Raw genomic sequence first — 25000 nt, forward strand, 5'->3', positions numbered from 1 at the left:
ATTATCATATATATTTTTAAAGATTCTAAACAATTTTTAAATTTTTATTTGGACGTAAAATATTATTTTAAAATCCATAATTCATTACCAAATAATTGTGATGTATATCTATATAATAATTATGCTATATGATTATCTATTTATTTCTATTTTAAGGGAAATAGAACACTATAATTATGGTACCATGCAAAATATCAGTAGCTTGTAATTGAAAGTGATGAATAATAAATTGTTGATTGATCGATTAAAAATAAAAAAAATTATTTTTTAATATATTAAACCACTAGATTTGACTGGCGTTACTTTATCAATAATATTATGGAAATTACGAATTATCGTCACAGTCATTTCATAGGGAATGTTGTAAGAGGCATTGATTTGTTCGTTAATAATGATAATGAATAATTAATTAATAGATTAATACTTAAATTGATAAACAGTCCTAATGGAGTGATGTTACGATTTATAAACCGGCTGTTTCCTGCTGCCTAAATTTGTCTCAACAAATATTATTTTTTTCTCCAGGTTATTTACATAAATACAATCACATTTTAGTTATTTACTTTTTAACGTTTAATAATTTCAACCGAGCTCATGCATTGCCCAGCTGTACGTATATAATATATATTATTTATTTTTGTATAATTAAAAAAATTATTTTTATATAATATTAATAATAATAACATGATTTGTGCATAAAGTTAAACTTTTTACCAACGAAGAAAAATACTTTGCAATCTGATAATGGCATTTTTATTTAAACAATCGCAAGTTTAATATTTAAACGCAATAATATTTTTTTTATAATTTCTTCTTTGCTACCTTAAAATAATTATTTTTCAAAAAATACATATTATGATAAATTGATACCTTTTAATGCACTAAATTCGTCGGAATGATTCAAAAAATTAAAAGGGTGGCTGTTACTTTCATGTTATAATTCACCCTCTATTATTTTATCTTTTAATAATTAATTAATTAATATAACTTGTAAATGATTAATTAATATTTTAATTAAAAAATAAATAATATATAATCTATTTGAAAATCTTATTGTACTCAGACAAAAGGCATTCGATAACTAAATTTTGTTGCATAAGATCTAAAGCCATATTTGCGCTTTCTTCAGCTGGCCACATCAACGTTGGACCAAATACTATCGCCAAATTTGGTATATGCATACGATTGAACTCTTGGTAAGAAGTTACCTTTAAAAGATGCTTCAGTAAAAACTGCAGCGTGTCATAATTTGCCGGCGGTAATGCTTTAACAATGTCGCGGAAGCATTGTATCTTTGCGGAGGTTTTCTTCAGCATACTGGCATTAAGTGCTTCCTTGAAAAAACTCGATGGTATCAACGGCTCCTTAAGCTCGCGGAAGAATAATTTTAATGCACCAGTCAACACATGAACGTCTTCCTCTTGAGATAAAACGCTGAGATTGTACTGGTCAACTTGCAGCCGTATTTTTTGGATTTGACTCAAATTCCCACTGGCTCGATACAAACCGTCAGTCTTCATGTTTTCTTCATTACTTTCTAGCACTTCGATACATGTTTTAACGAACAGGGGCACTCGTGGATGCTCCGTTGGACATACGTCTTTTAAATAAGAGCCAAACGCCGGTTCATCTAATTTTACATTAACAAAATTAATAAAACTCAATAATTTACATTACTAATTAATTATAGATTCTTACTTTTGTAAATTCCATTTTTAACTAAAGATTCAACGGGAGGACGTCGTTGGAAAAATCGACGTAATTTAGCCTTTATTTTAGTCTGTCTTTCAGCAACAGTTCCGCTCAGATCTTCAAGCGAGTCATCAAGTCTTTTTACCGCTAATTAATAATTAAAAAACATACTAATTAGTCATTTATTTATAAATAACTAAGTTAAAAGACTTAGTTATCGACATTGGCTTACACTAAGAAAAAAAAATACTTTTGTTAAGAAAATATATATTCTTAGCTCAATAACTTGTTAAATTGATTGAAATTAGCTTTATTTAAAATACTTAATTTAAATAAAGCTATTCTCTTGTTTATCTATTATTCAAAGATAAAAATTGATGCTCTTTTCTTCAGAAATTAATAATTAATATTAATAGAATATTTTATCGTCATCGAATTTCATGAAAATTAATTTAGCAGATATTTAATCATTTTTAAAACTTTTGTTAACAAATAAACTATGCCAAAAAAAAATAAGAAAAAAAAATTGACATGTAGATGTCAGCTAACTTTAATGTAATTTGAATTTCTTGAACCAAGAAATTGTTAATTGAGTAAAAGTATTTTTTTTTCTCAGTGTAGTTGTTTGATACTTGTAATTTTATTCCAATTAAAAAAATAAAATGTTCTCAAAAAATTATTTAAAAATTTATAATCCATAAATTGTATTTATTAATTTATTGGAATGGATTTTTTTTTTTAATTTAAAATAAAATTGCAAGCTTCAATAACTGGGTCTTTTACTTAATTAGAAAAATTATTAAGCTCTTAAAAATTTATACCGTCACCAAAGCCCGCTAAAACAAAAAAAAAAGAAACTAATAATTACCAAAATTAATTACATGCATTAAACTACAATGCCTACGAGTGATCGTGTCTACATTAGACTTAAATAAATATTTACTTTTCATAGATCGAGATCTTGCGACCTTGGATGACTTCTTTGACTCTTCAGATTGATCAGTCGATAATTTACTATTACTGATCTTACGTACTTCCGGTGGTCCAGCAAAAGGCTTTGCTTGAGATTTGAAGCTGAATGGCTGAAAAAAAATTAATAAGTAAATTAAAATCTAATTTATAGTATAATATTATCATTTATACTTTGTACAGTGGTTTAAAGTATTACCAGTTTTCGTATGGCTCCATGTATCTCTTGAAACCATTCAGCAGCGAGTGCTGTGTTATCACTTTGAATAAGTACTTGAAGACCAAGTACGGTACTAATCATGTAAACATTTTTTCTGCTACTAGCTCGCTCGCCGGGCTCAATAATCGCCCCATTCAGATCAACCGATATGTCGGGCTTGGCTATAGGCGACTGACCGCTCTTCATCATCGTATTAAATGTTTTCGAGTCTTTGAAAAAAAGCAAAAATAATTCCGTAAGCACGGCGTAGGAAGTACTCCAGTTCTTGCGTAGTTTTTTTCCGTTTTCCGTGATCTTGGTGCGACTTATAGAGCCCTCTTTGAGAATTATCATATTCCCGTCGAATGACAGCTGAGGCCAGTCGCTCAGTCCCGGCTTTTTTGACCCAGATACTGACACCGCGTCATTATTACTCGAGTTTTGATTGGTGTAAGGTGCACCAGCTTGAGGATTTTCTGGTTGAGAAAATTCATTTGTTGCGTTACTATCCTCTTCCATCGGCTTTTCTTCTTTATGAGCAGGTGCGTTGCTTTGAGATTTGCTAGCCGTGACTGTTGGTAGTACCCATGAAGATTCATTGCTGTTCTCCTCGAAAAAGTATATCTTGCCTTCATCGTCGTTTGAAGAAAACCACTGGAACAAATAATATTATTTTTTATAAATATTATAATTTTTTATTATAAAAAAATAGCAAATAATCATAACTAAAATTGCCTAATATTAATTAAAAATACTTATTATTTTATTATACTTCTTAAAGTTAAATAAACTAAAAATTAATTATTCAAATAATTATAAAAAATTTTTATTCATTTATAATTTTAGTTTTATATGAAAAAAAAAAAATAATAAATCAGGATAGTTGCAATAGATAGCCTAATTCAATTAATTTATCAAATTTACTATAATGATAAATGATAATTGGACCTTGAACAAAATGATATATAAAATATTAAAATATTTTAATAATCTATATTATTAAAAGAATAAGAAAAAGATACATAATTAGGAAATAACCTTGTATCTTGTGAACTATTTACATTTTTAAAGATATAAGCTCATCCCGATGTCACACTCATCGAGACCTTTCATTTGAGTACCCACATCAATTTTTCATATATTTTATATATTTATATATATTACATATATGTATATATGAAAAATATATCAAAAATTGATGTGGGTATTCAAATGAAAGCTCTTGATGAGTGTAACATCGGGATGAGCTTATATATTTAAAAACATCAATAGTTAAGAAATGACATTGAATCTTGTCAGCTAATGATATTTTTAAAGATATAAGGTCACTCTCACATTACACTCATCGAGACCTTTCATTTAAGTACCCACATCAATTTTTCATATATTTTATATATTTATATATATTACATATATGTATATATGAAAAATATATCAAAAATGCGTGTGGGTACTCAAATGAAAGCTCTTGATGAGTGTAACATCGGGATGAGCTTATATCTTTAAAAACGTCAATAGTTAAAAAAGCACAGTGCAATTTAACAAAAGTCATTATTTAATAGAGTAAAATTTTATTTATTTATAGTTCACATGTCCGGGCAGTCACATAGTGACTGCAAGGTAACTAGTGATTATAAATCTCCCAAGCGTGAAAATAATTTCTTCAATAAAAATTTCTTCCAGATGAAATTATGAATATGTTAATACCTGTCGCATATCGTCTTCATCATCCATATTAAAAAGCAATAAATTTCTTTTCCACATTAAAATATCACTCGAAGTAGATCCTTTTCTCTGTCTAAATTTATCAACGCCACTATAATTATCATCAGTATCATCATCATAGTCACAAAAATTATTAATACCCGCAGCTTCATCAAAGGCCGTTTCATTAAATTCCACCGGCGAATAAAATTCCGAGGTTCGAGTATCATCCAGCGACTGTGACGAGCATTCACTGGTTAAACACGTATTCCAATTTTCATAAATAACTGTCTGGGAATATTTATCATCAAATGACGTACACTCCTCCACTTCTTCATCAACCTCCTGCAAATACGAGCTTCCAGACCCGATTGAGTCTTCCATTTTAGATAGCCGCGTATTATCCGTGTCTAAATTATCACAAGATTTATACAACTGTTCATTAGACACAAACTTACAATCATAATCATAAATAACATTATTATTATTACTTATACTTTTACTATTTCTGTCATGTGAATCAAAATCATTAAAAGTTTGTATCCAACGCACATTACCAGCGGCAGCTGCATCCGCATCACTCGGAAACGTCACGTTCACTTTTAAATTGACATTACTTAATGACAAGTTATTTTCGCAATTCATAACGATCGGTTCGCTGGTAGTACTACTACCGCTGGTATGTAAATCAGTATTCTCTTCCACCAAATGATAACTAGCTTCATAAGAACCGATGTCGCACGATCCAGGAAGTGTTGACATACTCCCCAATGAATCGTTTCGTAATCTATCAACATTAGCAATCACCGAGGTTGTTTCATCCAGGAATTTTTGACACACCATCAAAGCATCCGTGTCATCATGCTCCATAACCAACTTAGGCTCCGGTAAATCTTCAAAAGAGCTGGTCTGGCAGGACGTAAAGTACCCGCTTTCATCGCGAATCAAATCAACGCAGCACACAACTCTCCTGGGGTACATTGTGAGCTCAGAAAAAGACCAACTGTGACTGCTCGTGTCCGGGAACTGTCCATCGGGCATAAACTCACTCATATTGCTCGAATTATCAACATTTTCGCTATCAGAGTCAGCGACGTCATCTAAGCAGCCCGAGAATCCCACTTCCTCGCTTGTAATATTAATATTATTTTCCTTATTATGCTCCTCGCCTACTCTTGTGCATGGACTAGTTCCCACAAGCTCATTTTCCGGATTTCCTTTTGGGTTTAATTCACACTCTATATTATTAATCTCTTCATCGTAATTGCTTGATTCATCATCAACGTCTCTGGTGTTATCACTGTCAAGACTGGAATTTAAATAAAAATTATTATAATTAATATTTGAGTTAGTAGTGACATTGATTGTCGTCTGAGACATGGTTCCAGTTTCACAAAAATCACAGTTGCTCCTTATCTGCTTCAACCAGTCGACAACAGGGTACCCCTGTCTTGTAGGAACGTGCTGACAACTCTGAATTATTTTGCTCCTCAGATCGTCAGACAGCCATTCGTAGGCGGGAATCTCAGCCTTGGAGAAACTCGATAAACCGTAATTAGTACTAGTTGTCGGATTATGCCCAATAACACGTGCAACACATGCGAGAATGCTCTTCTCTTCCATTAAACTCTGCTCGTCATTCATCGTAGCTAAATTAAATTGATTCCAATTATATAAAACTACTAAATTTACTACGGTTAAATTTGTTCTGGTAGTTTTTTATAGTTTCACGCTTTACTTATCTGAGCTGAAACCACCGCAGGCTTTTTCTAGCCGGGCTTACGTCAGTTCAAAAGCTAACCACATCCTCGCGTTACCAAACGCGGTTTTGCAAACACTTGAGAGTTTAATTTTTAAACTAAATAGTGAATAAAAAATATTTAACAGTATCTTTAGTGCTCTAATAATAAACAGACTTCTTTAACAACTTGTAATTGATAACACAAATGAACAATTAATTAAATAAATTGAATGACTGAGCATTTTTTCGTTCAATGGTTTTGATATTAAAAAATAACAAAAGCCCACTTAACTTGGTATTATTGCAAAGCAATAATTTTTATAATATAAATATAAAAATTAATAATAAGGTATAGAATAAGACACTAGTAATTTGAGTGGTAAATCGCATCAGTGGTTCCAAACTACTCGGAAGTATTCGCGTCGCTTACTGACTACATCAGTTGAGACTGAAAGCTCAATGCCTTCACTCAAAACTACTATACACACATGTGATTCACACAAGAGCTCCATGTCTTTAGCCTTTAGCTTATATTAGTCGATCCTTCTCTCTCTATCTGGCTCAATGTTGCTGCTCAAGCGGGTTAGTAGCCTTTGCTCTTGCTTCATAAATACATATACATGTACTATGCTATATTACTACTATATTGAACATTTAAGATACATAATAGTGTATTTGAGCTTAGCGTAGACGCACACTGATTAAACATGACCGTTGATACCTAAGTGAATATGAATGCCAGCGTCAGATGATACTTTACGTCTTAGATTGAGGGTGTGCAGTTGATACGAGACGCTGCATAGCAGTATACACATATTTGTTGTTGTAGTCGTAAGAGGCGTTAAAGAAAGCACAGAGGGTCCTCTTGTACTTGTGCGATCAGAATTTCTGGGGGAAGATATCGAAAAATTCCTCTTACAACTGAACTTTCTTGCAACAACGACAACTCTGAAATTTCATCTATCTTAAATAAGTTTTAAAAAATGTTTGCTCATTGATAATTTAAATAAATAATTGAATAATAATGTGTTATTCTGAATCTTGGGTCATAGTTGATCTTTGGATCTAATTTACAATTAAAGTCACATCACAGTTTGACTTTATTGAAAAATTCAAGACAATAAATGGATACTTGTAGAATAATTTATAAGGAGCAGTTAAGCGAAGATTCATATCCAGTGGACCAATGGGTTTAGTCACGGGTTACCGGTTCAACTCGTAGGGTCAAGCTCAATTCCACGAGTCGAGATACTGGTGAGTATTCCTTCTCTCAATTCTGACGCATGTACCCGGGTGCATATGACTATCTATTTTATCCAATTATCCGAGGTGATGTCATCGCTCGGAGCCACTAATTACCTCCATGGAATTAGTAAATAAATTGGTCGTTGGGCGGTGAACTGACGACAATTATGTTTAACTGGGTATCTAACACCACATGTGTACTCTGCATTATCGTTGATTTTTCTGCTTGTCACTATTCCCTAATGGATTTTATTTTTAGACTCCCACAATAAACATTCTCAAGTTTCGCATCTGTTTTACAATTGTCATAAGTCATAATTAATAGATATTAAATTTATCTAATAACTTATTTTTATTAATAAATTAACTAACAAAATAAATTTAAACTAGTAACCCTGCAGTTACTATGTGACTGCCGTGACTTGTGAACTATGAATAAATAAAAATTTCCTTTATTAAATAATGATTTTTGTTATATTGCACTGTACTTTCTTAACTGTTGACGTTTTTAAAGATATAACCTCATCCCGATGTTACACTCATCAAGAGCTTTCATTAGAGTACCCACATGCATTTTGATATATTTTTCATACATACATATATATAATATACATATAAATATATAAAATATATGAAAAATTGATGTGGGTACTCAAATGAAAGGTCTCGATGAGTGTAATGTCGGGATGAGCTTATATCTTTAAAAATGTCAATAGTTCACAAGATATTTATTAAAATTCCCTGTACTTTCTTAACTATTGACGTTTTTAAAGATATAAGCTCATCCCGATGTTACACTCATCAAGAGCTTTCATTTGAGTACCCACATGCATTTTTGATATATTTTTCATATATACATATTTATATGATATATATAAAATATATAAATATATGAAAAATTGATGTGGGTACTTAAATGAAAGGTCTTGATGAGAGTAACATCGGGGTGAGCTTATATCTTTAAAAATGTCAATATTTCACAAAATAAAAGGTCATTTCTTAATTACGTATCTAGAAATAGAGCATTTTCAAATGCAGCCTAAATACTTATCATCATAAATTGACTATTGGTGAGAATAATATGAAACCTTGAAAAAGCAAAACTCCAGATCAAGACTTTTCCAACAATACCAAATTTAACCATAAAAACCCATTTTATCATAAAAATACACTGGCCACAAAATTTTGCTTATTTTCTTAATAATATAGATTAAAATAAATAAATTTTATCATTAAATAATAATATCAAAAAAAATAAACTCACCTTATCACCCTGTTCATTGATGAAGCAAATTTGATCAGTATGAGGATCATACTTTTGTGTCCAACCAGGCGGCAAATCAATTGCACACTCGTAGCACTCTGGGGCCACCTTGGTACTCACAGGACTCGGTTGCGAAGAAGCGTCCAACCCACCGGTAAATTCAGACTCCGACTGACTCTGAAGAGCTTCAGAACTAGCATTGGAGCTAAGAATTTGTTCATCTGACGGACTTTCTCTAACTTTAGCTCCATCTTTCCTCAAGTTTGCCCCAGAGCTCGATTTTTCCAGTCCCCGGTTCTTAAAATTACTGCTATAATTATAACTATCATGACGTTCGTTGGAATCGTTGTTTACGAGTTCTTTTGATTGAAGGCAGTTATCCGAGCCACTATCAGAAGTGCAAAGCAAGCTCTTGAAGCCCACGGCAGTGCTGGACTCGATATCAACCTCCGGTGTCTGGCCTCTGTACCCTGAAACTTGCTTCGAGTTCACCCAAACCTCCGGGTAGTCTTTCTTGGTAGTAATTTTCCTGGGCAGCGGCGCAACAGTCCCCATTTCTTCCCGCTTGTCTTCCAGCCTCGTTGAAAACTCATCCTCGGATTTTATCGCCGGGATCTTGGTCCTCGGGAGAGGCACCGGTTTTATCTTGGGTGAATTCTGGGGATAAGTAACATTTTCTTCCATGATATCTTCTTCATCTTCAAAAGAATTCAAGTCACTCAAACTCCTGCTTCTTCTCTTGGATCTCGCCAGAATAGCGGCAAAGTCGTTGCTAATTCTGAACCGGCGATAGTTTTCAGGTATTGTAGCACAATGGAGCGTCGAGCTCTTCTTTAAATTGCACTTTCTAGCAGCACTAATTATCCCGTCATCGTCCTCATCATCGTCGTCATTATCATCATCATCCTCATCATCATCATCATCATCAGTAAATTCATGGCGATGAAAATACCTGCCTTCACGCTTTGTTTTGAAGCTATTACTGTAAATAATATTACGCCTGCCACTCCCAGAATCTTCAGATCTATACGTTTCGTCGTGGATACCACTGTCGTCATACGCGTCACCGTCACTCATACTTTCGTTTAACGACGACGTATTTTTATATATTTTATTATTACTATTATGATTATGATTATGACTATGACTATCACTATGACTATGATTATGATTGTGATTGCTGGTGTGATGATTAACAACAGTTGCTTTTTTAGCCGGCAAAAATTGAATTTCACTGGCAAGTTTTTCCAACGACGGTGTTAATTTTAATTCTCCTTGCGTTTCACCAACATCAGATTTAACTTTTGCTTTAGGACGCATTTTAACTTTACCCGTGTGACGCATTTTAAAGTTAGAGTAACCCGATGACTCGTGATCATTGTCCGGACTTGAGTGACTCGTATCATTATTCGCTGTCGTTGTTGTTGTAATTGTCGCGCTCTTAAGATAATGCGATTGCTTATCAAGTGATAATGATCGATTATCAAATTTATCATCCGGTGAGCAGTCGTTCAATATGTTAGCCTCGTTGTACTCGTCTATTTTCGGTGACTTCGGTGACTTTAGTGGTTTAGATTGCGGTAATACTTCACCAGTGCGAAAAGTAAACGTTGACTTTTCGACTTTCGGATAACGGAACGCTAAAGAAGTATCCGACAAATCAGAAGCTTCGGATATATTTGAGTGCTCAGTAATATCCTCAAGTTCATCGTCGTCTCTCCCAATCACAACTGTTGTATTTATTGAATTTAAATCATGTGTTCTACTCCCACTTGTAGAGTTTATCGATATCTTGCAAACATTGCTGGGCGAGCCATCATTGGATTTAAATTCACCCCGTGTCTCTCCTTGCGGAGTACTTCCCTCAGATCTTTGTAAATTCATCTCATGTAGCTCCCGAGTGAGTTCATCCAACGGATCAAAGTTTCCTTTTATTTCCGTGCTCTTCAGCTGAAAGTTTGGTGGCTTTTTATTATTTACTCTCTCACGACACATCTGCGTCAACTCAGACATCAATTCTTCGACGGCCCAAGTGCGACGCTTGTCATTAAGAATTTTGCAATCACTGCTTGCATTATTAGAATCTCCTTCATCAGCAATCTGTCCAGCGACAGTTAATTGTCTTCCGTAATTTGGTTTCGGGCTTAAACTCCTCTCAGTGCGAAGAGAAGATTGTTTTGAATCTAAATCTAAACTCCTGCTGTTTCTATTGGATACACTGGGACTTTGACGACCGCTTTGAGTACCTGAGTCTTCTCTCAGCGAGACACTGAGCTTGGACTCTGGCTTGTCTAGTCTCTTGGGATTCTCATCGACTCGCGATAAAAATCTTTCATCATTATCGCTTTCCAATTGAGAGTCGTCTGAATGGGAGGATTTAGTTCTTATTCTCGACTGTCGATTCAATTCATGATTACGGTTTTCTTGAACGAGTTTATCGTAATCGGCATTGTCAGATATCTTGCGCCGACGATCTAAGCTGCTCTTCAATTCCTGTCTGAAAGGGTCAGGCAGCGGTATTTCTATTCTTGCTGCAGGCGCGTCAAACGACTTTGGGCTCGTGGAAAAACTCTTGGTAAGCTTGTAAGACGAAGAAGGAGAAGATAGCAAGTCTAAATCAATATCTTTGATGCCCATTGTGTTGGGCAATTTTTTTGGCGTTTCATTGGGTCGTTTTTTGAATTTAGTTATTTCAACAGGCTGCTCTGATTTCTGTCTCTCGTACGTGGATCTTCTTTCGCGATCTCGCTCCAAAGATTTTGCTTTTATAGCGGCTAAGCCGACTTTTAATTCCGCGCGTGACTGGTAATCCATAGCATTGTGTTTATGAGATTCATCTGTAATGTAGAGAGACTTGGACAGAGATGACGAGGAAGCGGTAGTTGAAGAAGCTGGAGACTCCTGCTTGCTGTCCATAGCTCCAGCCAGCCACTTTTTGACGTTCTTCATCGCACTGGATGTCTCCTTGGGCATGTTCTTGTACTTTGGGCCATCTAATGACTCAAATGCTACATCTTTATCCTCGTCAGATGTCTTTTTCTGGTTACCGCCACTCTTTGACATCTCTCTGACGTACGTAGCAGGTACGTAAAAAGATGTCTGCTCCCAGGTCCTGACGACTTGCCACCAATCAGCATTTGTTTTTTGTAACAAATACAATCTTTCATTCTTTTTTATGGCTATCTCTCGACCTTCTGTTGTTTTATATTGAAAGTCATACAGCACTTTCACGTATGAGTGCTCTCGAAGGTCTGGACCACTCATGACAATATTATATTTACATTTTTATCCTCCTACAGCTACTGAAATTAAACAAAATACAAACTATTAATTATTTTTATCAATAAAAATCATTACTTATCATAAATTATTAAATAAAAAAATTTAATTATGACATTAAAGTTAGCAATTAATTGAGAATTTTTCAATTTTATTTAACAAAAAAAGTTATTTTTTTAAAATTGGATTTTTTATTTTTTGAAATTTCTACATGTCAATTTTTTTTTTGCCATAATTTATTTGCTATAAAATTTTAAAAATTGTTAAATATATGCTAAGTTAATTTTCATAATTTAATGACATTAAAGTTAGCAGTCATTTGAGAATTTTTCAAATTTATTTAACAAAAAAATTTGTTTAAAAAAGTTATTTTTTTAAAATTGAATTTTTTATTTTTTGAAATTTTTGCATGTCAATTTTTTTTTTACCATAATTTAATTGCTATAAAATTTTAAAAATTGTTAAATTAATTTTCATAATTTAATTTAGTAATAATTAATTTGTAAAGTAAAATTAAAACTAACGTTTAAAGAATCTTGAATATTTATAAAATTATATTTATATTAAATTAAATAAAAAATAGTAAATGATTTTAAGTATTTAAATTTTTTATTACTCAAGAGTCTTGAATGACAATTATAAGCAAAAATAGTATATAATTGACACACTTTCAATACTTCTGTTGTTTGACATTTAAACAACGTATCACAGACCATATATTTATTAGATTAAAATATAACACTAATAATAATAATATAAATAATTATGATTGTTGATATACATATATAAATCACAATTATTCATCATTGTTAAACTTTCTAATGCACAAATAGGTAGTCACAGATTTTTATTTTAACAATCAGACAAACAATACAATACTGCTGACTACTTTTCCAACAAGTTGATATCGTTGTTAAATATTTAACAATTTAAACAGACAAATATCCGAAAATAAGACACTTGATAAATACATAGAGATAAAAAAATAAATTATTAAAATGATTATTTACAAACATTAATGAGTAGTTGAGGAAGTCGATAGGTTATGGAAAGCAGGAAGTTTTCACCACTAGATGACGTAATAATTATTATTCACTTAAAAAAATAATATATATTTAATTTATAATGTATATATCTGTTTTCTTTGTTTTATTTTTTTGTTAGTAATTTTAAATGAGTAATATATTAGAAGATAGTATTGGAGTTTTATTTATTTTGACAGCTCTGATTATCAATGGCTGGTTTAGTTAATGGTAAATAAATTGGTAATTACTTTTGTCCTTGATGAATTCACACACTACTCATCCTAGTGATTTTTTTACTAACGTCCATACGCTAATGAGAATGACAGTATTTTTTTTTATTGCACATAGACTGGGCATGTGTATAGATATATGTTATTACTGTAAATGATACAGGTGCAATTGCTTTATAAAACGTCACTGAATTCAACTGCGCATGACCCAGGTAATTGCTACAAAACAATAACGTTACTATACTCTACTTTGTACAATGTATGTTATTATTTATAAGGGTGAAAAAAATTATTTGTTTTCAATTTTACTTACTTTATTAATTAAAATTAAGAACCCGCTTTTTCGTGAAATCTATTTTTTATTTCAGAAATTATTTTTAAAAGAGCATTTTGGTTGGAGGATAATTATAATTATAATTGCATTTTACATGCACATTGATTATATTTATTTACATTGATGCATGTTACTTAAACGTGACATAATTAATGAAAGTAATAGATTTAGATTTAATTAAATAGTTTTTATTTATCTAAGAGTTGGAGAAAACATTTTTCTATTTATTTCTCGTACTTGTGTTTGATGTCCTTCCACAGTTTCTGAAAATTCAAAAGAAAATTATTATTAGATTTATAAAATAAATAATTGTTTAAAATTAATTAGTTACGCAAAAAAAAAAAATCAATCGTGAATTATAACTCGCCAGCTGATCAATAATTTTTATTAAATTTAGTGCTTAATAAAGCAATTCTTAAAACCACTTTGTCATTTTATGAAAATTAAGTAAGCCATGAAACTTAAATTAGCCGACAGCGAAAAATTTTTTTTTTTTTTTTTTATTCATTGAATTAGCAATAAAAAAATATTTTTAAAAAATTGCACGTGAAGTTTTTCAAATTTTTTACATGTGCAATTTTTTTGTAATAATTTTATTAATAAAAAAAATTCTAAAGATTGTCAGCTGCCTGCTAATTTTATTTTCATAGTTAGTCGACATCTGAAAATTTTTAGAATTTTTTTTATTGAAAAAATTATTAAAAAAAAAATTTTTTTTTAATTTTCATTTATAAAAAATTTGAAAAGTTGTAAGTGCAATTTTCTAAAAATATTTTTTTGTTCTAATTTAATTAATGAAAAAAAATTAAAAATGTCGACTAATTTTAGAATTATTGACAATTTAAGATAATAAAATTAGCCGACATTTTTTATTTTACTTTGCTTAATTTATTAAATTATAACTAAAAAATATTTTTAAAAAATGGCACTTATAGTTTTTGAAGTTTTTAACAAATGAAAAATTTTTTTTTTATATTTTTGTAATAATTTTTTAATAAAAAAAAATCATAAAAATTTTTAAGTGTCGGCTAACTTTATTTTCATTTTAAGTATGTAGTTTAATTTTAAAAATTAAGTTAGCCGACATTTAAAAATTAAAAAAAATTTTTTTTATTGAAAAAATGACTACAAAAAAAAAAAGAAAAAAAAATTCATTTGTAAAAAAATTCAAAAACTGTAAGTGCAATTTTTTAAAAATATTATTTTGTTCTAATTGAATTATTAAAAAAAATCAAAAAATTAAAAACGTCGGCTAACTTTAGTATCATAATTTAATTAAAAAATAATTTCTGTCATATTTTTAAATTTTAATTAAAAACTCCAATTAAGGTGACAATTAATTTTTTTTTTAACTTTGTTATTTTTGGGTTAGCAGCTGATTTTTAATTAAGACATTAAAAACATGATTGATGGTTTGGTTAATGTTTTAGTTAAATTAATTAACTATATAACTTACTCCTTTATTTGCTCTCTCAAAAATAGCATCAGAAGCAACAGTCAACGTTCGTTCAAAGAAAAATGTTCCGACCATAATAGAGGCCATGAATGTTGACGTACGTTTGAAGAAGATATTGTAAAGTGTCGTTTGCAAAGCCATTTTGGAGTCTGAAAAAAAATTTTCAAGTAATTTTAACGAATTTCAATTTGATAAATTAAATACTTGATTAATTTATTAAAAGTAAAATATAAATTAATCTTACCCCTTACGTAAACTCGTGCTATGTCAATACTCAGTACAAATCAATCATAGACGGTGCAGGGTGTAGATGACCTGGACCTGGATCTTAATAAATGAATTCACCCAATTTATCATCAGCTGTTAATAATTTAGTTTCTAAAAATAACAGCGACCGCGCTGGCTGTCAAAAATCGATAAGTTCATCAGTGGCGCCAACTCTGCTCAGTGAAATGTCTAAAGAAGAAACAATTTGATTGGTTAATTTTTCGGAGGCAAGGAGAATAATTGGCGGTAATGTTGGTAATTGACAAGGAGATTTTGGTACATTAACGTTGGAAGTTTCTGCATTGCAGAGATCCATACTACGTGTTAAATAGTCGCGTAAAAATCATTGTCAGGGAGAGATAGTACACAAATATAGCAAAAATGATGGTAAGTGCTTGAAGAAAAACTCATTATTTATTAATAAGAGCGCGAGTTTTTTATATGATAACATTTAATTGACAATGACGTTGTCATAGATTGTTACACGAAACTAATTATTTTACTGACTTGCAAAAGATGTTTGTAATTTATGACGCCATTAAGCTATTATTTAAATCATTGTTACAGACTAGATTACATATATTTTAATATTGATTATTTAATAGATATAGTTAATTAAATTTATGTACGTTGTTATGTTATCAATAATCTACATATTGTTGACGTTTATTACAGAAGATGCGAGCGATAAGATGTCCTACGGACGAGCTCAGTTTAAGGAATTGTGCTGCGATTAGTCCTGTTGACTTTCCAAAAGATGTCAAGTAAGTGTTGTTATTTTTATGAAAATTTATTTAGCAGATATTTTATAATTTTAAGAATTTTTTTTTAACAATTAAATTGACATTTAGAAAATTAAATAAATAAAAAATTTAATTTTTTAGAAATAATTTTTCGGAGCTAATTTATTTATTAAATAAAATTGAAAAATTATCAAGTAACTGCTAACTTTAATGTCATGTTATTTTTTTTAAGTTCAAGTGATAATTAATTACTTAAGTGATTAGTTTTTTAATTATATATAATTTTTGTGTTGATAGATATATCGAGGTAACGACATTGCCTAATCAAAACTATGTATTTACCGTCGAGACACACAACGACGTGCCTCGTGGATGTGTGGGATTTAGTTTACCGCAAAGAAAGTGGGCGGCACTTTCTGTAGACCAGGAAATAGACGTACGTCCATATCAGTTCGACGCATCATCAAGTTCTAACTTCTTAGGTACTATTGTATTGGAAGCTGATTTTCTGCAGAAGACAAAGTAATTTTTTATCCATGATGTATATGTCCTTGTCTTATTAATACTTTAATTCTTAGTGGGAAATAAGGACTCAGTTTCTTGTGGACTATTTTTTATTTCATCGCCAACGTTTCGTCAGTAATTCCTGACTTCTTCAGGACTCAAAATTTAAAATTACTCCACAATTGTCATCAATATAAATCTTAAAATGCCCCGACTGGCAGAACAATACATCCAGAATACAATTTTAAAATGATGAATAAGAAATTGCTTTGAAATTACTTTTATTTATCATTTTAAAATTGTATTCTGTATGTATTGTTCTGCCAGTTGGGGCATTTTAAGATTTATATTGATGACAATTGTGGAGTAATTTTAAATTTTGAGCCCTGAAGAAGTCAGGAATTACTGACGAAACGTTGGCGATGAAATAAAAAATAGTCCACAAGAAATTGAGTCCTTATTTCCCACTAAGAATTAAAGTAATTTTTTATCATATTTCTATATAAATAATTCCGAAGAATTGGTTGAGATCGAATAAAAAAAAAAGGATGAAAAAAAAACGGATGATTGATTTTTATTTTATTTTTAGAACAACAACGGAGCCGTATGACACCGATTTAATGGTCAAGGATTTTCTTTTCAAATTTTCCGGACATGCATTCACAGTGGGACAGCAATTGGCGTTTCAGTTTGGCGATAAAAAAATGCTTGGGCTGGTGGTTAAAGATCTTGAGGCACTTGACGTGACTGCTATTGAGCAAGGACAAAAATCAAAGCCCAAAAAAACTAGAATGGGTCGTTGTCTTGGTGACACGGTGGTTCAGTTTGAGAAAGCAGATAATTCGAGTTTAAATTTGATTGGAAAAGCTAAAGGCAAAGTAGTAAGACAGTCAATCATCAATCCAGACTGGGACTTTGCAAAAATGGGAATCGGCGGTCTTGATAAGGAGTTCAGCGCTATTTTCCGACGAGCTTTTGCCTCGAGAGTGTTCCCTACTGACATTATGACCCAGCTGGGTTGCAGACACGTAAAGGGAATTCTGCTTTATGGGCCACCTGGTACGGGAAAAACACTCATGGCTCGTCAGATCGGTACTATGTTGAACGCCAGAGAGCCCAAGATCGTCAATGGTCCGCAGATTCTTGACAAATATGTAGGAGAGAGTGAAGCCAACATCAGAAGGCTGTTTGCTGAAGCAGAGGAAGAGGAGAAGAAGCTTGGGCCAAATAGTGGGCTTCATATTATTATTTTTGATGAAATTGATGCAATCTGTAAATCTCGTGGTAGTGTAGCAGGTAACACTGGGGTTCATGATACTGTTGTAAATCAGCTGCTGTCAAAGATTGACGGTGTGGAACAACTCAACAATATTCTCGTTATTGGTATGACCAACCGAAGAGACATGATTGATGAAGCTTTGCTACGTCCAGGTCGGCTTGAGTTGCAAATGGAGATCAGTTTACCAGATGAAACTGGGAGATTTCAGATTTTAAATATTCATACATCACGAATGCGTGAGCACAATAAAATTGCTCCGGATGTTGACCTGAAAGAGCTGGCAATGCGCACCAAAAACTTCAGTGGTGCTGAGTTAGAGGGTTTGGTAAGAGCAGCACAGAGTACAGCTATGAATAAACTGATAAAAGTCTCCAGTAAAGTAGAGCTGGACCCTTCGGCAATGGAGAAGCTGATGGTTTCAAGAGCAGACTTCCTACATGCGCTTGAGAACGACGTCAAACCGGCATTCGGTACAGCCGCTGAAGTACTGGATCACTTGCTAGCTCGTGGAATCATTAACTGGGGTCGTCCTGTCGCTGAAATAATTGCTGACGGTAATTTGGATATTCAGAAGACCCGGGCTTCTGAAGGGTTTGGTTTGGTTTCGGTTCTACTGGAAGGACCACCTAATAGCGGAAAGACTGCACTGGCTGCTCAAATTGCCAAAAATTCCGACTTTCCATTCGTCAAAGTTTGCACTCCAGATGACATGGTTGGACACACTGAGACTGCCAAGTGTCTCACGATACGTAAATTCTTTGACGATGCTTACCGTTCTCAACTCAGCTGTATATTGGTCGACAATATTGAACGTCTGTTAGATTACGGGTCAATTGGACCTAGGTACTCTAATCTGACCCTTCAAGCGTTGTTGGTTTTGTTGAAAAAACAACCACCTCGTGGGAAAAAATTACTTGTACTTTGTACTACCAGTGACAGGTATTTTATTATTTATTTATTTATTTATTTCACCCTTGGTAAACATTTTATATAGGTGCAAAAAGCACCTGTGCATAGACACCAGAAAAATATAATACATTTATAGAATTAATATCAATAATTAGTTAACTAAGTAAGTAGTGTACAATATATAAAGAAGTATAACATAAAATAATTTTACAAATATTTTAAAGTATCATAGATCTAATTCATCTCACAATATGCTTTCTTAAATTCATATTATAATTAAAAGCTTTTAGATTATTGGGAAGTAGATTGAAGTACTTTATTGCAATATAAAGTGAATTTTTAGTACTTAGTGTTCTATTAATTTTTGGTAGAGTTAACTGTCTGGACCGTGTATTAACCATTCTCTCAGAATACAATATTTTACATTCAGAAAAATAATAAGTTAAAGATTGGACAATGAATGATTATTTAATTTTCAGTGGTACTAACAAATCATCTATAACGTTCATTTTGCTTAACAATTTATTTTGAAAATTTACTATAGGTTGTAATGTGTTGTCATAAGCACCACCCCAGGCTATAATTCCATAGTTTATAACACTTTCAAATAGACCACACTGAGAAAAAAAAATACTTTTATTAAGAAAATTTTCTTGATACAAGAATTAATGTTCTTGAAAATTTTCAAGAATATATTCTTAGCTCAAGAATTTATTAAATTGATTGAAATAATTTTTATTTAATTAAAGAAAAGCTATTCTCTTGTTTATCTATTATTCAAAAATAAATATTGATGTTCTTCTCTTCAAAAATCAATAATTAATAATAATAGAATATTTGATCGTCATCGAATTTCTGGAATTAAGAATTGTTAATTGAGTAAAAGTATTTTTTTTTCTCAGTGCATGATATAAGATTTTCTCACCTCCGGGCGGAAAGCGTCAATTTTCCTCCCGCTGCGCTAAACGAAAATGCCGCTTTCCGCCTCCGTCGAGGAGAAAAATAGTATACACACCACGGGCAGTAAATAAGAAAGCCTCAGATCACATGTTTATTGACCTTGGCTTCGCCTCGGACAACAATCACATGTGATCTGAGACATTTCTTATTCTACTGCCCTAGATGTGTAATATACTATTTCAGTATCGATGAGTTTATCCAATTACTTAATTTATAAAACAGGAAAGTAAGGTATTTGACTTTTTTCATTAGTTCCGAAATATGTTTGTTCTATTTCATATGGCAATCAAAAACTACCCCCAAGTATTTACAGCTTTTAACTTTCTATCTTTAATGAACAAATGAAAATATTGAAACCACAATATTTATTTTATCAAATGTATTAATATTTTTTCGTTGGTAAATTATTTTTTTTTTTTGCTTTCAGACAAGTACTAGATGACATGAAATTGATTTCTGCATTTAATACCGTTCTTCATGTGCCGAATTTATCAACACCCGATCATTTATTAGCAGTATTAGAAGACCAGGATGTATTTACTAAGCAAGAACTTTCGATGTTACACGCTAAGCTTCAAGGAAAACGGTAATATTATAAATATTAATCAATTTATGATGTCGATTTTATAATATTTTTAATTAATGAATTAAATTGAATTACAGTGTGTTCATCGGTATCAAAAAATTATTGGGACTTATAGACATGGCCCGACAAGTAGATCCAAGCTACCGAATACCTAAATTCCTGTCGAAACTCGAAGAGGAAGGTGGTCTTGAGTAAAATATCAGCAAATAAGCCTGTACAATTAATTGTAATTATAATTATTTATTTAGCTAATATCCTATAGTCAATTCGCTGGATTTTTAGAATATTTAATATACTAAGATCTTTTAATTCAGCACAATTGGATATAAAAAAAGTTACCGCTGGTTCGCGTCTAAATACCAGAGTATTGATATGATAAGCGTCGACTGGTCACAACTGAAGTGATAATTTAAATGGAGGATTGTGTTTTATTTAACTAAAACACAGAAATAAATAATAATAAAATTCAAGTGGGATAGTCAGTCACGTGACTGAAATAAATAAAATCAATATATTAGTATCTTGAACGCATTTCTGACTTCTTAAATGCACTAATAAATTAATTAGGATTCATTCCAAGACGCATTACAAACGTGTCTAATTATTTTATTACAATATATCGATGACGTTTACCTGGTAGTATTTAAACAAGTTTATGCACTTTGAAATTAAACAAAAATAAATATATAAATAAAAATATATTTAATTATACTATATATATACACGCTATATATTGATTGATAATAAGTTAATGATAAACGTTGAATTTATTGTAATAATTATAAACTGTTTTTCAATAAAATTAAAAATAGTTGAGTTAAAAATACTTTAAAAAAAGTGCAATAGTTTCAACCAGATAGATTTAATTGCATTAATTGTCTTTTAATTAATTGAAAATGACAATTGTACTGCCGTTTTATCAGAGCAGTGTCAGGAAATTACATTCTTTTTTGCCGGTCAAAAAATAAGTAAATAAATAGTAACTTTTTGTTCATAACATTGATAAATATTTTTATTGCGCTTGTTAATATAAATTATTTGTAATTTAGTTAAAAATACAAAACAAAATAATGTAATTTATAAAGCAATAATTATCAGGCTTCGATAAGACAAAACTAAAAGTTCACTGATGTATTAATTTATGATCCAAATGGATTATTGTGAGGCTTAAGTACTTGTGAGGCTTGATCGATTGGTTGTAATTGAAATATCGGTAGTCTTTTGCATATTATCAATTATTCAGTATATTTTTGAATCGTAATTTTTTTTTAAGTGTATACTTATGTTTTTTCGTCATTCCAGCCACTGGGCCTAATACTTTTTTTTACAGATTTCTTATGTACAAGATATATTTATTTTGTTTTACTTTAATCGATCATTTTGTTTAGAGGTTTTTTTATGTACCGAATTTTTATTTTTCAACTATGTTTTTAATATTAATAACTATTCTATTGTTAAATAGTTGATGTTTTATTGTTAAATGTCAATTATTTATCGTGTGATTTTAAAATTATTAAGAAACTTACTACAGATCTCAGTCAAGATATTTCGCTAGTATTGTTATTATAAATGTTGATTCATTGTATTTAGAGCTATCTGTATAAAAAATAAAGTAAAAATTTCTGCGTCATTAAAATTTGTCTTATTAATTTAATCAATGCATTAAAAAATTTTTTCTTAAAAAAAAATAAATCAAAAAGTTATAAATTCATAATTTAAAAATAAGTAATTATAAATATATAATAATTAATTGTAGTTCACAATTATAAAATAAATATTTTAGTGATAAAAATTTATATTTAATTTTTATTTAAGGTTTACAAAATCAGTCTGTACATTAATATAATAATTATTTTTATTAATATTATTATTTTAAGTTGTTTAAATTGAATCACAGTTCGTTTTAATATTATTGACGTATAAATATATATAAAAATTACATTATTTATTTTAAATTTATCACAATAATTAACTATCTTTTTGGCAATAAAATCATTTTATAATAAAAAAAAATAACATGATTTAGAAAATCAATAAAATAAATTTATTAATTTCATAATAGAATAGAAATTTAAAAATTACTGAACAATACTTGTCAAGTCTTCTTAGATAAGAACTCATGAACACGATTTGGGTCCGAGATGAAACTAGCGCTTAAATCCCCGCGGATATACGCCGCAACTGGACTCTTAATTTTAGTTTCTGACGTTTTTCGGCATATATCAACGGAACTCTTAATTTTAATTTCGGACGTTTTTGAGCATATATTTTTTTTCGGAGTCGGAAAGAAAATTCTTTTTCTTTTTGGAGCAGGGATTTTTCCCGGTGAACAGAAGTATCGCCCCCGAATCTTTTCATAGTTTTTAGGACTGTTATAGGGCGAGTGAATTACTTTAATGCTTGGCGAGTGAATTATCTTAATGCTTGGCGAGTTAATTACCTCAACGCTTGGCGAGTTAATTGCCTCAATGCTTGGCGAGGAACAAGTAATAGTAATCGGTGGAATGAATTGTTCAGAATTGGAAATTCCACTTGACTTACATTCAGATTTTTCAGATTTCGAAGTCCAATTGGGAGTTAAAAGACTCGAAGCAGATTTACCAAACAAGCCCGGCGAAGTATCAGCAATTTTTTCTCCATCAGCCGGTATTTTTGACTCTTCTTTAGAATTCGAGCAAATCATATCAAGCATACAAGAGACCTTTGCAGTTGACATAGTAGCTGATTTACAAAAATCGGGCTTGTATATGGGTATCAAGGATCTTTTTTTAATAAAACCCGTTGTTATTTTTCTCTTGGGGCAATTTTTTTTCCTGATTCCTATCGCACTTTTGCTGGATAATTTAGAAGCCTTGAAACTTTTGGTACGGTCAATTGGAGTTGCTTCAACACTGGACTCTTCAAACTCGCTGAGTCTTTTCGCCCAATCAGACTTTTCATAGTAATTATTAACCTTTTCCAAGAATTCATCAGCGTATGACTTGTTCAGTGTTTTATTTTCTTCATTCTTTTTGCTTCTGGAGTCCCTCCAACTATGACGAAGATCCGCCTGCAGAACTTCTTTCCGAATATCCCAGTTGTTCGATGAAGCACGGGAAGTTGAAACTGGCCCTTTATTTTCAGAACAAACCAATGACCGAGCTTTACGACTACCATCTACACAACTTTTACTTCCAGAGCTTTTGGAGCCCGATGAATACGGTGACTCTGACAACAATTCAAGTTCCTGCTTTCGACAGAGTTCGAGTGCTTTTTTCTGCTCTTTAGTCAATTCCGGCATTGGCTTTGGAGTTCTGGGTAATTCATCTTGCATACAGATTTTCTCGATGGTGTTGAATGACAATTCGCTCAAATCACTATTTTTGAGATCTGTTAACTTTGATGATTCCGAATGAAGAGAGGAAGACTGGGACTCAGTCGAGGTTGAATCTTTAGCAGATTTTAATGAATTGACTATCGTGTAAGTAGTACGTTCATCACGGACACTCTGACTGTTGTTCATAGCTTGCAGCAAGAAACTCTTGAATGCATCAACAGACTGGTGAGAATTTTCCTCAGGCTCTTCAAGAATAGTTCTTAACTCGACCTGGAACTCTTCGGGTAGTTTGCTTATTGTCTTTATCAACCGACTTTGAAATTGGACAAGCTTACCATTATCTGAAAAAATTTCAATTTTTTGTTCAGAAATGGTCAATGGTACTAAAATCTCTTTTAATTCCTGGTACGAAGTTTGAGTGCTCGTTAAAGAACTCTCATAGAGTAAAGAGTCTTGAAAACTGCCAGTGTGAGAGGAAGACTTTGATGTAGAGTCGTTAATATCGTTGATATGATGGTCTAATAAATCACTGATTGTCTGGATGGTTAAAGACATAGACTCTTCCGCATCATAACCAGATTCAGATCCAGCAATTGTAGATGAATCTGAAAGTAAAGTCGCGGAGCTGTTGGAGTCCTGGATAGTGAAGTTTAATTTTTTGTAGATGTTGACACTCTTGTTAAACTCTATTTCTGATTCTTGTTCTATTTGACTACAAACTTCTTCTAGTCTGGCCAGACGAGGGTATTTGCGAGCGTAATATGAATTGCGGTCTTCCATTGACAGTTCTAAAGAGCTGCTAGAGTTGGTGAACAGCTTGCTGTCACGCAGGTGTGAAATGATAGTATCTTCTTCATCTGTCGCTAGTGAGTCTTCAGAATTCTGACGAAGAAGACCTAGAAATGGTATTTATTAGGATTTTATTAGTGCTGAAATTTTGCTTCATTAAATAATGACTTTTGTTAAATTGCACTGTACTTTCTTAGCTATTGAAGTTTTTAAAGATATAAGCTCATCCTGATGTTACTCTCATTAAGAGCTTTCATTTGAGTACCCACATGCATTTTGACATATTTTTCATATATACATGTATATATAATATATATAAATAAATGAAAAATTGATGTGGGTACTCAAATGAAAGGTATTGACGAGTGTAATGTCGGGGTGAGCTTATATCTTTAAAAATGTCAATAGTTCACAAGATATTTGTTAAAATGTCCTGTACTTTCTTAACTATTGACGTTTTTAAAGATATAAGCTCATCCCGATGTTACACTCATCAAGAGCTTTCATTT

General features: G+C 31.5%; 3 protein-coding genes across 9 annotated transcripts; 1 reads left to right on the forward strand and 2 right to left on the reverse strand.

The window, feature by feature from the left end:
* Positions 1 to 89: 89 nt before the first annotated feature.
* LOC123273544 lies at positions 90 to 13558 on the reverse strand. 6 transcript variants are annotated; one of them, XM_044740971.1, is made up of 7 exons: positions 13367 to 13558; positions 8815 to 12113; positions 2861 to 3514; positions 2636 to 2774; positions 2514 to 2528; positions 1699 to 1839; positions 90 to 1630 (listed from the first exon to the last, which is right to left on the reverse strand). In XM_044740971.1, exons 2-7 carry the CDS (start codon positions 12076 to 12078, stop codon positions 1038 to 1040), a joined length of 4806 nt encoding a protein of 1601 aa, XP_044596906.1. In that variant the 5' UTR covers positions 12079 to 12113; positions 13367 to 13558; the 3' UTR covers positions 90 to 1037. The 6 variants fall into 6 exon arrangements, with proteins under 6 accessions (XP_044596906.1, XP_044596902.1, XP_044596903.1 ...); XM_044740967.1 differs by having other exon boundaries at positions 8815 to 12116; XM_044740968.1 differs by having other exon boundaries at positions 13108 to 13558.
* A 2082-nt stretch (positions 13559 to 15640) lies between these two features.
* Positions 15641 to 22022, forward strand: LOC123273546 (vesicle-fusing ATPase 1-like). 2 transcript variants are annotated; one of them, XM_044740974.1, is made up of 6 exons: positions 15641 to 15792; positions 16081 to 16169; positions 16446 to 16670; positions 17242 to 18870; positions 20228 to 20386; positions 20464 to 22022. In XM_044740974.1, the coding sequence occupies exons 1-6, from the start codon at positions 15787 to 15789 to the stop codon at positions 20579 to 20581; spliced, it is 2226 nt and encodes a 741-aa protein (XP_044596909.1). In that variant the 5' UTR covers positions 15641 to 15786; the 3' UTR covers positions 20582 to 22022. The 2 variants fall into 2 exon arrangements, with proteins under 2 accessions (XP_044596909.1, XP_044596910.1); XM_044740975.1 differs by having other exon boundaries at positions 15649 to 15792; positions 16084 to 16169.
* Positions 22023 to 22422: 400 nt separating this feature from the next.
* LOC123273543 lies at positions 22423 to 24593 on the reverse strand (the record flags this gene model as incomplete). The annotated part of the gene is given in 1 exon segment (XM_044740966.1): positions 22423 to 24593. A coding segment is annotated over 1 exon segment (2112 nt), but the record flags the coding sequence as incomplete, so codon positions are not given.
* Positions 24594 to 25000: the final 407 nt, after the last annotated feature.

Source organism: Cotesia glomerata, unplaced genomic scaffold, assembly GCF_020080835.1.
Source record: "Cotesia glomerata isolate CgM1 unplaced genomic scaffold, MPM_Cglom_v2.3 scaffold_105, whole genome shotgun sequence".
NCBI lineage: Eukaryota > Metazoa > Arthropoda > Insecta > Hymenoptera > Braconidae > Cotesia > Cotesia glomerata.

Bases quoted from the DNA above. Each gene is read 5' to 3' on its own strand.
- LOC123273544 (XM_044740971.1), bottom strand. From the start codon at position 12,078: ATGAGTGGTCCAGACCTTCGAGAGCACTCATACGTGAAAGTGCTGTAT. The intron at 3,515-8,814 runs GTGAGTTTATTT...TATTTGTTCCAG, and splicing joins TCAATGAACAGGGTGATAAG to TGGTTTTCTTCAAACGACGA. The intron at 2,775-2,860 runs GTAATACTTTAA...ATTTTTTTTCAG, and splicing joins ATGGAGCCATACGAAAACTG to CCATTCAGCTTCAAATCTCA.
- LOC123273546 (XM_044740974.1), top strand. The intron at 16,170-16,445 runs GTAAGTGTTGTT...TTGTGTTGATAG, and splicing joins GACTTTCCAAAAGATGTCAA to ATATATCGAGGTAACGACAT. The intron at 20,387-20,463 runs GTAATATTATAA...ATTGAATTACAG, and splicing joins GCTAAGCTTCAAGGAAAACG to TGTGTTCATCGGTATCAAAA.